This window comes from Lepidochelys olivacea (genome assembly GCF_965140295.1).
Source record: "Lepidochelys olivacea isolate rLepOli2 genome assembly, chromosome: 2".
Lineage (NCBI taxonomy): Eukaryota > Metazoa > Chordata > Testudines > Cheloniidae > Lepidochelys > Lepidochelys olivacea.
Genome location: NC_140412.1, coordinates 215,080,470 through 215,097,725, shown reverse-complemented (window position 1 = coordinate 215,097,725; position 17,256 = coordinate 215,080,470). Strand labels below are relative to the sequence as shown.

Sequence of the window (17,256 nt, the reverse complement as noted above, 5' to 3'; positions counted from 1 at the left end):
GGTCAGAATTATTTACCCTGTCACTGCTGGTTAAAATATGTATAAAAGGGGAGGGACGACCATATTATGAATATGTACTATGAGTGACCTCTCTTTTTGGCACCATAAATGGATGGTGTGTTTGGGCAAGTTCCCCTAGCCAAAATGAAGTCAAGACCAAGGAGCCTAGAAGGGCATCTGAGCTCCTTCAATGTGGAACCAAGCCCAGTGAGCTCATATTATCTATGAATACTAACTGCACCTGTTCAAAATTTTAAAAAACAACAAAAATCTGAGGCCTCCTAAATTTTCATAAATCTATTGCTTTTTTGGTACTTTGTGGCAGCAAAGGCTTCTCTTTCCCATGTGTACCTTGCTTGTGTCAATTATTTCTTGGTGACTTTAAGACTAGATTACAATGGTATACTTGGGACTGCATCTTAACTCTATTCAGAAAGTGACAGAATGCACGTTTAAGCAGGGAACCTTGATGTTAACATATTGTATTGGTGCTCTGTGGTCTGCATTGGTTGCCTGTTGGTTTCTGATTGAGTTTAAGCAGTTTGCATTTACCTATAAGCCTTAAGTGGCCTGATATTTGTCTAAGAGACAACCTCTCTCCCCTTGCTATACTGCCAAGGTTGTGATCGACTGAGACAGTCAAAACTGAGTCCCTTTGATTGAAAGAAAGGAAGTTGCTGTCAAAGAGTCATCCAAAAGACCCTATAGCGTTGGAACTTGTTTCTCACTTATGTGAAATAGCTCAAAAGTGTTGACCTTCAGTGTCTTTTTATTGGGGTTTTTGTGGATGAAGACCTTTTTGGGGGGACAGTATTTAAGGAGGCTGAGATACTTTTTCCTCATCTTGCTGTACTGTTTAATTAGTTACTACTATATATTATAGGGCTGCTACATTTTAAATAGCTCTTCAGGACACCTAGAGTTTGGGATAGCTACCGTTTTATTCCACCTATATACCCAAATAAACATAGAGAGCCGCGACCTGGAGCTCAATCCACATCATTATGCAGCTTTGCTCTCGTAATATGGTTTCCAAATCTGATGCTTGCTTCAGGAGAGCAGTCCCAGTAACTGTTCAATACCCACTGAAGTCAACTGAACTCTCTCCACTGAGTTTAATGGGCAGTAGATCAGGCCCCAAGTTTCCTCCTCAAAACCAGCTTCTTAGAAAGTTGTTTCTTTTATCCATTTCCAAAGGATAGGAATCTGTACTGGCAATATTGTAAGCAGGAAGAAGCAACCCATCTTAAATGGAACTCTTCAAAGTTCCTTGTTGGCACAAATGCACACTCACCAGCTTCCATCTCCACTCTTGTGGAGTCTACTCAAGATTCCAAGAAATTAAAAAGACCCAAGGCTGCATGTGGGGGTCACACCTCTTGATATGACCACTCATGGAATGTTGCAAAGCTTAAGGTGAACTCCACGAAGCCTCATAATATTCAGAACTTTCCAAAGGGTTCCAAGCCAGCAGACCTCAAGAGTGTGAATCTGTACTGACAATCTACATGAAGAACTGCAAATACAGGAATAATTTCTTTCTTCAACCCTTAATTGGGTAAGAATTATTTCTTTAAATACCTCCAATCTTTATTATACATTACCCCTCAACTGTTATAAACCATTCCCAAGTTTTTAGAATTTTTAAACTTGTAAAACAAAGGCATAATTACTGTAAATCTTAAGGAGTTTTAATATTTTGTAATTATCTGATATTTTAGCTGGTGTGGTGTTTTTACTAAACAAATAAATAAAAGAAAATCAATATTGCTCTTACCTTCCAGAGATCAGGCGATCCTTCAATAAGTTTGGCATTTGTTTTACAGTATTTTAGAGCCAAGTGCAAACATTCTGTCCCATAATCCAGGTCATAATCAGTACACTGTAGCAATTAAAACAAGAACAAATTTGTTATTATATTTAAGAGTGTAATTACCATATTAATGGTCTAAATGACAAAATATTTTGTCTCGTTTAACCACATTTTGTGTCCTTAGAGTTCTATCCACAGCACTGGCGCCTTAACAGTTGTGTAAGTTAGGACTGAGGCGCTTTGGCGCAGTTATGCCAGGAAGCCGACCCTGTTCACACGATGCCAGACTCTAGTAATTTATGGACTTTCATGAGTCTAGATAGACTTGCCACACCATTAGGTACTGAACTTTGATGATCAGAAGTTACAGTTATGAAAGGCTGCTGATGAGGCCTTAATTTCTAACGGGTATCATGGAAATAGTTTAACAGTGAACTTCATAAGGATGTGGAGCTGGGTAGCTAGCCATGGAAGAATGGGCTTTTTCATTTAAATACATTGTTCATTTTGTCTTTTGAAGTGTGGGAGATGGAGGCCAAGGGAGTTAAATGAGATTTCCCACATCCCTTACAGATCTGTGCATCTGCCATTTATTTGTTCCCATTTTTACACACATACAGAACCCTAGAGTAACAAGTCTCCATGTTATAGCCACAAGTTTTCAGATGAAGACAAGTGGCTGGAATTCCATTTGCTTTCCTATCAGCATGAAAGGGCACTCTCCCAAAACACACTCCTTCTTCACCCCTCACACCTTTCAAGCAGCTGAGCACATCTAATTATCGAGGACTTGAAAGGCAAAAATATTCAGACAGGACAGCAAAATTAGGGGACAGATTTTCCAGAGCCAAGCTACACTCATCACAAAGCATAGACTGCGGTACATGACTCCCTGAATCTCAAGCTGTAATGGCCCTGATGCAAGTGAAACAGCCCTTAGGCTACATTACACCCTCTAAAGGACCACAAACCAGCTCAGAATTGTGTTAGAACTCTGCACCCTTCATCTCCCAGCACAGGGATGTAAGGGGTGAGGATGGCATAGGCGACAGCACTGCAGGGGAAATTCCCTAGATTATGTTCTGTTTGTACTGCTCAGGCAGTGCAAAGTGTCCAAACCTCTAGAATCTAGCAGGTCTCCTATACACAAATTTCACTATTAAATTCTTCTTCCTTGGATTTGGTGGGCACTGCAAAAGTGCCAGGCTCAGTGCAGAGAAGTTGTTTATCATGTTCAGTTTTGGAACACATAGTTAACATAAATAGTTCTAAATTCTGACTTAGGGTACCACTCAGATATAGCTGCAAATCCTCCGGAATAACTGCAGTTATTATTTAAAAATAAGAGTTCACATCAGAGCCCAGGGAAAAATACATAGGAAAAAGTTTTCGTCCTCCAAGCTCTGAGTAATTAAAATATAGCATGACTACACAATTAAATGTAGCAGACAGCAATTTAGAAGAGGAAAACCAAACCAGAACACTTTAACACAGCAGTGGGCAGGGAGTGGGGGTGAACCCAAACTATTTATACTCATATACTTCAGTCCTGACATATAAGCAGGGAGTATGAAATTGAGAAATTTTACGGAGCAACAGAGAAAGTAACCCAATACAGTTATTTTAGATTCCTGCCCTGCCTTCCTTTTCTCTCTTGTTCCATTTAGGAAACAGAAAACAACAACAAACCCTAACATGTCAGCTGTGAGTTTCTTTAAAGTCTATTAGGCTGACTACAGAAGGTAGGAGCAACAATACTATAATGTGACTCACAATAGTCTTGTATTTCCTCAGTAAGTTTAAGTGTAAGGGTATGTCTATATTTAAAATGCTACAGTGGTACAGTTGCAGCAGCTTCATTGTAGACATTCACTACAGCAACAGGAGCGTTCTCCCATTGCTGTAGTTAACCCACTTCCCTGAGAGGCAATAGCTAGGTTTATGAAAGAACTCTTCCACAGGCCTAGCACTGTCTACACTGCGGGTTAAGTCAGCATAGCTATGTCTCTGCAGCTGTAGATTTTTCACACCCCTCGGAGACATAACTAGGCCAATGTAAGTTCCCAGTGTAGAACAAATGACAAATAACAATGTTGATGTAAGATTCCCTTTGTTCCTGTTTATCTCTTGCAAGGTATCTGTGAAATGCCTAAAGGAATATATCAGATAAAGAAAATAGAACTGTATGAAATTCTAATGGCCTCTTAGTGTAATACTTAAATGAATAAGAATAATTGGTTTTCCAGTCAGTCATCTTGCAACCAGCAAGAAAAGCTTTTTATCCCTCCAATTTTTTTTTAAAAAGCTGAATTTTAGCAGTATATTTCCATAGCCATTTTTAATAGCTTTAGGTAAGAAAATAAAACAGGAGCATGAATTAAGGTGTAACACACCTAAAAAGAAAGGGAACTTGTTTCAGGAAACTATTCATACCATCATAACAAGAGCAATGAAAAAAGTTCCACAGTTTTATTTACATTACACAAAGCTGTTATATGCCATACACTAAAGAACTAAATCACATCCACAACAAATATACTGCAGCATGGAATCAGGCTTTCTGATATATATAATATGGGACTGTAAGTTACGCACACATTTGGATTTAGGGACAAAATATTCAAAAAAACCAGTAATATTGGTGGTATTTCAAGTGAGTCTCAATGCCAATCAATCATTTATTATTAAAAATTTTCCCTCCTTAAGAGGTATGTATACACAAATTATTTTCTAGTAACACAGACTCACAGACTTTAAGGACAGAAGGGACCATCATGATCATCCAGTCTGATTTCCTGCACATTGCAGATCACAGAACCCCATCCACCCACTCCTGTAGAAGTGGGTCCATAAATTCTGGCTGAGTTACTGATGTCCTCAAATCTTGATTTAAAGACTTCACGTTACAGAGAATCCACCATCTACTCTAATCCAAACCAGCAAGTGACTTGTGCCCCATGTTACAAAGGCAGGTGAAAAACCCCCAGGATCTCTGCCAATCTGACATGAAGGAAAATTTCTTTCCAACCCCATATATGGCAATCAGTTAGATCCTGAGCATGTGGGCAAGACCCACCAGTCAGACGCTTAGGAAAGAATTCTCTGTAGTAACTCAGAGCCCACCCTGTCCTATAATCCTGTCCTATCTATGGTCACTGGAGATATTTGCTATAACAGTCACAGATGGGCCACATGCCATTGTATGAAACCTCATCATACCATCCCCTCCACAAACTTATCAAACTCAATCTTGAAACAAGTTAGGATTTTGTCCCACTACTCCCTTGGGAAGGCTGTTCCAAAACTTCACGCCTCTGATGGTTAGAAACCTTCTTCTAATTTCAAGCCTAAACATACTGATGGCTAGTTTATATCTACTTGTTCTTGTGCCAACATTGATCCGTAACTTAAATAACTCTTCTCCCTCCCTGGTGTTTATCCTTCTGTTGTATTTATAGAAAGCAATCATATCTCCTGTCAACTTTCATTTTGTTAGGCTAAACAAGCCAAGCTCCTTAAGTCTCCTCTTGTATGGTAAGTTCCCCATTCTTCTGATCATTCTAGTAGCCCTTCTCTGCACCAGTTCCATTTTGAGTTCATCTTTCGTAAACATGGAAGACCAGAATTGCACACAGTATTCCATATTAGGTCTCACCAGTTCCTTGGAAAGTGGTAATAACACTTCTCCATCTCTTCCAGAAATACATCACCGGATACATCCTAGGACTCATTCGCCGTTTTCTTGTTGCTAGTCCCTAAGTGCATGAGCTTTCACTTTGCACTAATAAATTTCATCCCATTTCTATTAGTCCAGTTTTCAATGTCATCCAAATCTTCTTGTATGATATCCCAGTCCTGCTTTGTTATTAGCAATACCTCCCAATTTTGTGTCATCCACAAATTTTATTTGCACACTCCCACTTTTTGTGCCAAGGTCATTAATGAAAATATTCAATAAGATTGGTCCCAAGACTGATCCTTGAGGAACTCTATTGGTAACCTTCCTCTAGTCTGACAGTTCACCTTTTAGTATAACCCAGCACAGTCTCCCCTTTAACCAGTTCCTTACTTACTTTTCACTTCTTGTATTAAATCCCCATCTTCTCCAATTTAACTAATAATTTCCCATGTGGAACTGTATCAAATGCTTTACTGAAATCCAGGTAGATTAGATCTACTAAGGGCTTGGCTACACTTGCGAGTTAGAGCACATTAAAGCAGCCCCGGGCGCCCTACTCGTCCACACTGGCAAGGCACGTAGAGCGCTCTGACTCCGCAGCTACAGCGCTCCTGGTACTCCACCTCAGCGAGTGGAATAACGTTTGCTGTGCCTTGGCTACAATGCCCGGGCATCAGTGTGAACAAGGTGTTGCATTACTACGCTCTGATCGGCCTCCGGAAATGTCCCATAATCCCCTTAAGTCAAGCGGCCACTCTTGTCATTGTTTTTGAATCACTGTAGGAATGCCCTTTGAAAGCTCCATTTCTGACAGCCAGCTGCTTATCTGCTCCGAGACAAAGCAACCATTAGTGTGGAATGCTGTGTGAGAGAGAAAGAGGCGGGGGAGGAAAGGGGGTCTGCTGCTGTCTGAACTTACAAGAGAGCATGGTGACATGCTCTCAGCCCCCCAAAAACCCACTCTCTCTCCCCCCACATACACACAACACACTCCCTGTCACAGTACACCCCACCCCATCCCCTTTTGAAAAGCACATTGCAGTCACTTGCATGCTGGGATAGCTGCCCATAATGCACCGCGCCCAATGCCACTGCAAGTGCCGCAAATGTGCCCACGTCAGTGCACTTGAAGTTGTCAGTGTGGACAGATTTCAGCGCTTTCCCTACTGTGCTCTCCAAAGGCTGGTTTAACTCAAAGCACTCTACATCTGCAAGTGTAGCCATACCCTAAATTTCCATTAACTGAGTTTCTAATCTGGACACTCTTCTCAAAGAAAGAGATCAGGTTGGTCTGATGTGTTCTTTCATAGAGTCATGCTGCATTTTATCCCAATTACTGTTCACCTCTATGTCTTTAATTACTCTCTCTTCCATGATTTGTTCTAAGACTTTGCATACAATCGAGGTCAAGCTAACAGGCCTGTAGTTTCCCAGATCACTTTTTTTTCCCTTTCTTAAATATAGGTACTATATATTTGCAGTTCTCCAGTCATAGGATACAACCTCTGACTTTAAAGATTCATTAAAAAAACCTCATTATTGGCCATATCCTTGTTCCCATTAGCCATACCAAGCTTATATTTTATCTCTACCTCATCTTCAATCCTTAGTGGTCCCACTTTTCTTTCCCTGTTTTCTTTTTATTTATCTGGTTAAATAACCTTTTACTATTGGTTTTAATTTCCTTTGTAAATGCCAACTCTGCTTGGCTTTTGGCAGTTCTCACTTTATCCCTACATATTCTGCCCTCCAAGAGATAGCTTTCCTTGCTGATTCATCCCTTGTAGGCTTCTTGCTTTCTCTTAATAACCTGTTTGAGTTGCTTGTTTATCCAATTTTTTTCTGTAATCTTTCCCTACAAATTGTTTCCCCTTCCTTGGGATAGAGGCTTCAGATAGTTTCTGCAAGTTTGACAAAGTAATTCCAAGTCTCCTCCATATTCAGATCCTGGATTTCTTCAGTCCATTTCCATTAGGGATTTCTTCCCTAATTCCCTTAATTTTTTTTAAGTTTGCCCTTTAGAAATCAAGGGCCCTGTTTGCAGACCTACTTTTGTTTATTCTTCCATTTAATTTAAACTGAATTAACTCATGATCATTCTATCCAGGGTTGCCCTCTATAACCAGTTCTACGAGCTCCTTGCTACTTACCAACACTAAATCACTTTGTTAGTCCAGTGACTATTTGGTGAAGAAATCCATCATACCCAGGAATATCTGGGCCCTATCATTATTAGTAGCACTTGCCCTCCAATTTATATCTGGGAAATTAAGGTCTCCCATAATCACACAATTCCCAGTAGTCTTTATTTCATTACAAATATGAAAAAGTTCTCTCTATATATCCAAATAGGATCCTGGAGCTCTGTAGCAGATCCCAAGCACTGTCCCAGTGGAGCCTCTGTAACCATTCTTCCCCATAGTGATTTGACCCAAATAAATTCCATTTTATCCATTCCATCACTTCTCATTTCCTTACAGTCTACTTTGTCATTAATATACAATGCTACTCCACCATCTACACCTGTATTTCTGTCTTTCCTGAACAGCACATATCCATCAAAACCCGTACTCCAGTCACAACTACTATTCCACCATGTTTCCCTTATCCCTATCATATCTGGTTTCACTTCCTGCACCAGTTGCTCTAGTTCTTCTGTTTTGTTACCCAGGCTCCTTGCATTGGTGTACAGACATCTCAGTTGTTTCTTCTTGGCTTCAACCACATTCCTTGCCCAATTAGGTACAATCATTTCACTGCCAGTATCACCTACCTGTTACTGCCAGTGGTATTGGCACAATCATTCCTCTTGTTGTCCATTCTCCTACACTCTTTTGTTCCTTTCTCCATTGCTATATCCTCTTTACTTGATTTTCCTCCTGTTCAATATTTGAATCAGGCATGGAGATTGCATGAGCATCTCCCAACTGTCTCCCCCAAATTCCTAGTTTAAGGCTCTTTTAATCAGTTGTACCAACCTCTATCCCAGACGTGTATTACCCTCCTTATTCAAGTGCAGTCTACGCGACGAGAACAGTCCTCTATCCATGAATGCCTCCCAGTGGTCAAACATACCAAAGCCCTCCTTATAAACACCACTGCCTGCGCCATCTGTTGATCGTCATAATCTTGTCTTACCTTCACTCTCCTCTATACAATCACAGACCAGAAAGATGTAAACCTTACTATTATCTTACAATAGAAGAAGGAGTTTGCAGAAGGAAGATCTTTGAAATCACTAGCTTACAAATAAAATTAAAATTTTATTTTTATTTTAGTAGTGTATTAATTATACATCATTATGGGGGGAATTTAATCTATGGGATAAACCATCTTTAGGGTATGGCTGAATTCAAGAAATTAAATATGACACAAGTATAGTAATAATTAAAAACATATTTCACTAACACTTGTACTCCGTGATATTTACCACTCTGTTCACTACCTGTAACTGTTTAAACATAAAAACAGGGTGGGTTTTTTGTTTTTTTTATAATAGACTCCTTTGCAAGTCTATGGAGATGAATCACTGATGCCAAGTGAGAAATAGTGAAATGAAAGGAACATAGTTCAAGGACAGCTCAGATTAATTTTGCATACAAGTGAATTTTTAAGTCTGTTTTTAATGTGCTGCTTTTGGAAGCTTTGCTACTTCTTTGAGAAATTCAGATAATGAGATTCAGCCCTAACCATGAAATGTCTATGATTCAGAAAAGCAGGACATTTATAAACAAAATTTTCAGTGACCCATGCATCCCAAATACCATTATTCTAATTTCTACATGTTTCTTGCCCTGAATAGCCAGAGCCTCAAAAAGACAGGCTATCCAGATAGATAATAATATAAGTTCAGTTTGATCAAAACTTTTCACATAATGCCTGACATAGTACAGTTGGCCATAACAGTTATGGATGCCAAGCTCGATGAAATTATTGGCAGAGTTTAAATTTTGGAGCAGAGATTTGAGTTGGTGGAAACACAGCTGTGAACTCTGGCGTCAAACACATCCACAACAGAAAGAAACCAGATGGGTTTGACATCATGAATAACAAAGAAGAAAAAACAGTTATTTAAAGATGCTTTTGAGCTCTTGGATAATCAAGAAAGTAAAATGTGTATATTTGGGGTTTTCAGAATTGTTTGAAGATGATCACACCCTATATTTGTATTTTATTGCATTCTATGTCAAGATACATACACAGCTCAGCAACAGTGTACAGACTAAAGTTTACTAAATTTTGTATGTTCTTTATTGTATTTTGACACAGATCCACAGTTTTGTAGTGATTCATTCCCAGATGGTTTGCAATAGATTTCAGTGTGGAACCTTAAAGTCTGGTCCCCCTGCTAGCACAAAGTTAAGCAATTTTCAAATCCTGTTTAATCCATATACCCAAGTTAAATGAAATCATGTTTGCAACAATTATATGGCATCCACCCTATTACTTTAGAAGCCTAGTGAGATGTGCTTCGCAAGATGAGACAAGGAATGGTAGTATCACAGGGTTGCTGACTATTTACACCAACATACAACATGTCCAAATAAGATGTAATCAGCTGAGTAGTATCCAGACCTTACCATTTTCATTTGTAAATTACATATACCAACTCTGAAGTTTTTTATGCACATTTTTTTCCTTTGGATTTTTCTGAAAACAGAGCACAAATGAGTGTTGTATCCTAAAAAATTAACTCTACTGAGATTCCCTAACATAAAAACTAGGAAACTGAGTTTCCCTGCAACAGCAACTGCAGGTTACACCTTACCATCTTCCTCCTCTGCGTATTGTTATTTGCTGAAAACCATAAAGTTGTTTCTGATGTATCTCTTCTAACAATTCAAGAGAGAAAAGCTTTGAGTTTATTCTTATTTTTATGTTAATAGCCATTAACCCTTTTGGTCCCTATCACTGATTTTGAATGCAGCTGTGAGATGACATTTCATGGGTAATTAGAACAGTAAGTCTATTACATTTATAGTATCAGAAATTCTCAGCAGTTTATTGTTTCATTGTCCTTGAAATAGGATATTTATTGTTTTTCACATATAAGTTAATATTTAAAAGTATTATTGCTTCAGAGCTGCTTCTTTATGTGTCTGTCTATCCTGTCTAGTTCTGTGGTACATTTTTACTCTAATTTTTGACTACAGAATTACCAAACATATCATACAGAATCATTCCCCCGGGGCCCTTCTGAACTGACACAAATAAATCTTGCAGTTTAACTACAAAACCAATTAGCTACAGGCAAAGCTTTAGGTTATGTTTTTTGTTCTTGTCCCTTGCAAACTGAGCAAGTTTCCATTGTTGATGTGCCAGAGACAGTAATTACCAAAGACAGTTATTCAGTGTCAAAAACAGATTAATAATTTCAAAAAAATCAGTGCATCCACCCAGGTTCGTGCCATGTGGCTTATACTTCCTTTGTCCCAAACGCAAACCTACAGTATGTGGGCATGGTAAAGCATTTGCAGTCCCCTGTCCACAGACATGTCCTTACATCTCCTGCTGATTTATAGATGTAACCCCTGGCTTCTCTCAGTGGGTTCATTGCTAGTTGATTGTCTTTGATAGGCCATCAAGCAGGCTGGATAGTGCTGATACTAATCTGTCTGAGGGTGTCACCGAGATACACAACACAAGTTTGAAATACAAATATACCACACACATTTATAACTCACAATACAAAGATTATACATACATATAACCATGTTAATCATATTTAGCCACTGATACCTTACATGGCATATCTTGTAAGATTCTTTGCAATTTCTACAATATTGGTATCAATATTATAATAAATGGTCATCCATATTCCATACAGCGTCACAACCTGTTCTTCACACAGGCTGCACAAAAGAGAACATCTTACAGAATAATTATTTTCTGTGGTTCCATTCCATCAGAGCAGAATGAGGGATAACTCCTCAGCCAATAGGAAACAATTAAACGGCTCTGCTCCCTTGCCCGTGCAGTTTCATTCACTTCCTGGGCCAGCCAGTTTTAGTACTTCCCAAACGCATACCATCATAACAGAGTTAAACTTCTCAAACTGAAGGAAACAGTGTTGCTGAGTCTTGTAATATTTGGTGTTACACTTACTCATTCTTGGGACATACATGGCTAAATAAAATAAACAGAAACCATAACTTACAAAAAGGTAAGGTTCCAGTTAAATGAATCTTTAAGACCTTTATACCGTTATCCATCTTTGATTGGAATGGGTACCCAATTTTCAGAATCTAATGGGTTGTTTCCATTTGAAGGAAAGACTGGTGATGGAGTCAAGTATTTCTTTTGTACAGTCCTGTTTATTTACAAAGACTGTTCAAAGTCTTGTTTCCCTCAACACAATAAAACTCAAACAACAGGAAACAGTTTCTTTGCTCACAGTTTAAAGCCTCTTTCTCTTTACCCAACAGCTCTCTCTCTCTCTCTCAGCTTCTTTTTCCTCAAGGTCAGGCTACTCAGGCTTCTCTGGCTGTATCTGGAACCTTCTTTGTTCTTTCTCTGTGTCCTGTGTGTTTCTGCTGCTTCTCTTACACTGAGGTTACAGCTATACTAACAACTATACATGTGTCCATGCATGCGGTTGTGCCATAACCCCCGTTGTCTACATCTAAACTCCAGAAGCACGTCTGAAAGCAACAGAGAACAAGTAAATTAGCACATCTGAGGGATGTAGGTAAGTACACACCATTTAGTGAGGGCAGGGGTAAGGGATGTGCGTCAGGTCTCAAGTTTCAGTAGTCCTTCCCCCATTCTCACAATGCCTTGAATGCTTTTCTTCCTGACCCTTACCCAATACATAAAGATCCCTGTCCTCATTTTCACCGGCAGTAATGAGCTGTATTACTTCTTTCATATGGCTTGGGTAGGTAGCAATGATTACAAATTTATATCTAGATTTGATAGCTAGCATGTTCCTGCAGCAGTGAACTGGTGAATGTCCTTCAAGCTTCCGGCGAAAGAATGAAGGGGATACTCAGATATGATGTACTCGATCATTTATGCCATAGAACGTACCAAGACTATTGTTGCGGTTTGTAGGATCCATGGTCTGGAGCCCCATGATGTTTCATTATAAGTGACACGAGACCTAACCTTATCGTGCGTGATGTTTACGAGGTATTGTTGAAAGGTCAAGTGTAATGCCGAGATACTTTGGGTTAGCCTCATGGTTGACATTCTCACCACAGAATTGCACATTAAGTTTGGTATTAGCCATTTTATTGTTCAGACGGAAAGCGGTCACCATGAATTTTTTTCAGGTTAGCCCTAAGTTTCAGCATTGGAAATAATCAGCCATTTTGCTAAGATCTTGGGTTAGAGTGCAGCTGATTATATGGAAACTTGTGTGCGGAGTAGCTAGGGCAATGTCATCAGCATACACAAAATTTCTTCAACTCTGTCTCTGGTATATACGTGGTGTATAGAATAAAAAGTATTGGGGCCAGGACAGTGCCCTAAGAGGTGCCTGAGTTAAGAGTTCTTGGTCTACTGATCTGGCCATTAAGGTGTACCTTAAAGTGGCGGTCCCTGGTCATCACCACCAAGAGACAGATCGTTCGCCAGTAGTGAATGACGTGGGAGATCTTGAGGACGAGGCCGTCTCTCCAGACAGCATCACATGCCGAGGACAAATCAACAAAGGCAATCCCTGTCTTCAATTTATGTTGGAATCCTGCCTCAATGTGGTCGGTGAGTGAAACTATTTGGTCACAGCAGTTTCTCATCAGGCAAAATCCTTCCTGCTCCACTGGGAGGATATCTTTGATAATGTCAGACAGAGGGCGGAGCAGTGCCCCTTCCATAAGCTTGCTGGTGGTTGAGAGGAGAGAGATGAGACAGTAGCTGGCTGCATCCTCTGGGAGTTTCCTAGACATCAGCAGGGCAACTGTTGCCTGTCGCCAGCTTGTCGGCACTTGTTGGTAAGCTGCACTGACTACATCAGAACAGCTTTCAGCTGCATGAATCCTGCTCAGAGCAGCTGCTTGGCTTGCTGACCCAGGTACTAATCAATGTGTGGTTGGAGTACATCACTCTCCATGACTTCACACGCAGCAGCAGAAAAACAGCTCTAACGGGAAATTTCACAAAGACTAAAGCAGTCATTCAGCACACTCCAGCCCAATGCCAAGAACACATCAAACACTTGAGGCTCTTATATAGGAGGACAAAAGACTCAGTCCGGAGAGCTTGTTGTACATGCCCCTTCTACAAGATGGACAAGGTGCAGTCAAGGGGGACCCAGTAGAGAGCCTGAAGTGGCTCACAACCCCCTCCTCACGCCTACCAGCCTTCAGGATGCTGATAAGGGTCAAGACAAGGAGGTAGGCACTATGGAGGATGTTCTGGAAGACTTGGTGGATGAAGAGCATGCGACTCTGCACTGCTACTCGGAAGATCCAGTTGAGAAAGCCCCCTCAATGAACCCAAGGATGAACACTGGAAAAAGACCGGCATAGAACATGATTTTATCGAATCTGAGATCTGGCAAACTCGTACCAGCATAGGGCTGCTTTTAGCTGCCTCTTTCTGGTCTAGGGTTGCCAGCCCTCCAAGGTTGTCCTGGAATCTCCAGGAATTAAAGATTTATCTTTTATTAAAATTTGTCATGTGATGAAACCTCCAGGAATACATCCAACCAAAACTGGGGACCCTATTCTGGTTACAGACTTACAGCAGTGTTGTAAAATATACAGTCTTGGATGACTAAGTCAGACTCTTATTCGAGAGAACGAAAAAGGAGAAGACATAAGGTGGGTCAGGAAAAGAACACACAAAAGCATTTGTGACATTCTTACATCCCAAGTGGTGTTTGGGATTCTGCTGGAGCTGGTAGAGATTGCAGTGTCATCTTGGTCCCTTTGTGTGGCCCACTCTGGTACAGCCATCTGTCAAGGATAACAAATGACTGGTGTCCCAAGAGACAGTGTGGGTGGCAGCCATAATGGTAAAGCTCACGCCAGCAGTCAGCTTTAGTTCCCAAAACCTTCTTAAGGACCCACAAAGGGAATGGTGGATGGAATAGTCCATCCCCTCATTATTTTGTCTATCAATTAGGCCTAGTTTCTGACACACTGATTTTGGTTCATTGATTTCTGGTTCCACACTTCTCTTGTTTACCAAGCATGATTTTAACACAATCCTTGAGTTATATTAGTAGGCATTTTTGTGTGGACTAATTCAGTCTGTCTCCCTTTTATACTTTTTGCCATTAACATTTTGTATTAGAATCATAGAATATCAGGGTTGGAAGGGACCTCAGGAGGTCATCTAGTCCAACCCCCCTGCTCAAAGCAGGACCAATCCCCAATTTTTGCCCCAGATCCCTAAATGGCCCCCTCAAGGATTGAACTCACAACCCTGGGTTTAGCAGGCCAATGCTCAAACCACTGAGCAATCCCTCCTCCTAATTATTATACATTATTGTGCCATCTCATAAACTTTCATGTACTTTATACAGTTGAGCTCACAATTAGAATAAATTTGTAGGCCCAGTTATCACAACAGCACCAGGACTATATATTTTTCCTGTGACACTCCACACTTGGAAAGATTGGCATCTAGCGTGATACAGATACTGTATGGATCCCAAATGGGAAATTCCCTGAAAGTTTCCTCCGATCCAGCCACCAGATAAGAGATTCCCTGACTAGCTAAGGAGTGAGAGAAGATATGGAGTTTACAGATTGTCATCATCTACCCCTGACCTAAGGAAAAATTGCTGAAAGTGTTTAAGGTTGAAGTAGGATCAGGAGACAAGATCCTAATATAACACTGTGATAGACCAAGGACACTTGGAGAGCACTCTAAGAACTGAGAGAGACTCTGGATAACAGAAATACAGATCTCATTTTAGGATTCTTTTCAGAGAGTGGAATACAATCCTTTGCTGTGCCTCAGAGTATCCTAGGGGAGTGAATACATTCTTGTCCTTTTTTGTCCAAAAAAGCCAATCTGAAATCTTAGCCTTAACCTGGCTGCTTCTTGTTCTGTCTCTGCAAAGGAAGTGGTCCAGACAAACCAGTCATCAAGATAAAGAAAAACACCACATCCCCATCTTGCTTAAAGACGCCACATCCACCAATATTATCTCTGTGGAAGTCCAGAGGGCTACTGGAAAGCTAAAGAGAGACCTCTGACTCCTGCATACCCAGAGTATCCACAAATAAACACCTCCACAATGAAATACCAATTCTGTGTCTTTCCAGTCCAAATCATTGCTGTACTGTGGAAAGGAAAAAAAATGGGTATGACTTCGCTGCTAAAGAGCTGCCACATGATGCTGGGTGACCGGGGCAGTCTAACATAGCAAAGGGTGGTAGTGGGCACCATAAAAGCCAGGGAGCTCAGTGTGGCTGCAGATAGGGCTGAGAGGAGGCTGGCAGACTGACTGACATAATGAAAGTCAGGATGTAAACTGGTTGGCATAAGATGTGAATTTGGGTATAATTAGTAGATGGTCTTCTACCTTACATAGGAGGAGGAGTAGTTACCCATCAGTTGTCCCTGGTAAAAATGGAATTCAAAACAATCTACTACTGATCTCTGAAGGACTTAAGAGGCATGTTGTCTTTAAAATGGCTGTTGACAAATTGGAAAAGGTTCAGAATAGAGGTACAAGAATGATTCAAGATCTGAAAGCCTGCCTTCCAGTGAGAGGCTAAAGAAGCTCAATCGGTTTAGGTTTATCTAAGACAAGGTTAAGAGGTGAATTGATTACAGTCTACAAGTGCCAAAATGGGGAATCGATTTCTGAAAATAGAGGGCTCATTAATTTAGCAATCAAAAGCATAACAAGCATAACCGTAACATAATGATTGGAAGCTGAAGCCAGACAAATTCAAATCAGAACAAAGGTGCACCTTTTTAACAGTTAAGATAATTCACCATTGGAACAATTTACCTAGGAAAGCATTTGGTGAAATTCTATGGCCTGTGATATGCAGGAGAACAGATTAGAATAGATGATCATAATAGTCCCTTCTGTCCTTAAAATCTATTAATCTATTAATTGATGGATTTGAACTACTGACCAAAAAGTGAAAAGCTCATTGTTCTGGGAGCATCTCAGATCTCAGAAGCTAAGCAGTATAACCAGAACAGAATTTGTATGAGGGGAGGATTCCTGCATGAATTGGTGTGGATTCAGTGGCTAGCATTCTTCCCTCTGAATTAGTACAAAAAAAACAATGGTTATGAGAGGCACTATGCTGTTGCAGGTACAGTCTACTTGTGACTTCTCAGGACAGATCCCTCCGTACTTGTGAAAAGTGTGCCAGTTTCCAAGTGCATAATTATAATATGTCTTCCTAAACTTGAATACAGTACTCCTCTTCAAATCCTGCCCTAAATGAAGTGTGCTATTAAGCAGCTGCCAAGTTTCATAAAAGATGTGGCATCTTTTCAGTGGGGAGCAATATTGGCACAATATAAAGAGTTAGTACAGTGTTTTGGGATCCTACAAGATGAGGAGTACCATCAAATGTGAGTAATTATTTCATTAGCAAAATGATTTTTTTTTTTTTTTTGGTAAATGGTTCATACAACTTCTCTGAAAAATTCCCCAACTTATCCTAATTAATTTTCATCACAGGATTCACACAATATCCTGAGTCTACTACTGTGCCAAACAACTAACTAAGTACAGAACTTTCTAAAATAATCAAGTCTACTCAATAGACCACCAATCTTGCTTCAGATTTTGAATAAATTAAAAAATTATTGAACTAACGTCAGATTAAAATATAGTTCT

At 40.0% G+C, this 17,256-nt stretch overlaps 1 protein-coding gene across 2 annotated transcripts in view; it reads right to left on the bottom strand.

The window, feature by feature from the left end:
* Positions 1–17,256, bottom strand: part of CRPPA (CDP-L-ribitol pyrophosphorylase A) — a 193,317-nt gene that overhangs the window by 111,816 nt on the left and 64,245 nt on the right. For both annotated transcript variants that reach the window (XM_084621301.1, XM_084621302.1), the window contains exon 4: positions 1,778–1,882. In XM_084621301.1, coding sequence (XP_084477427.1) covers positions 1,778–1,882 — 105 coding nt within the window. The remainder of the gene's footprint in view (positions 1–1,777; positions 1,883–17,256) is intronic.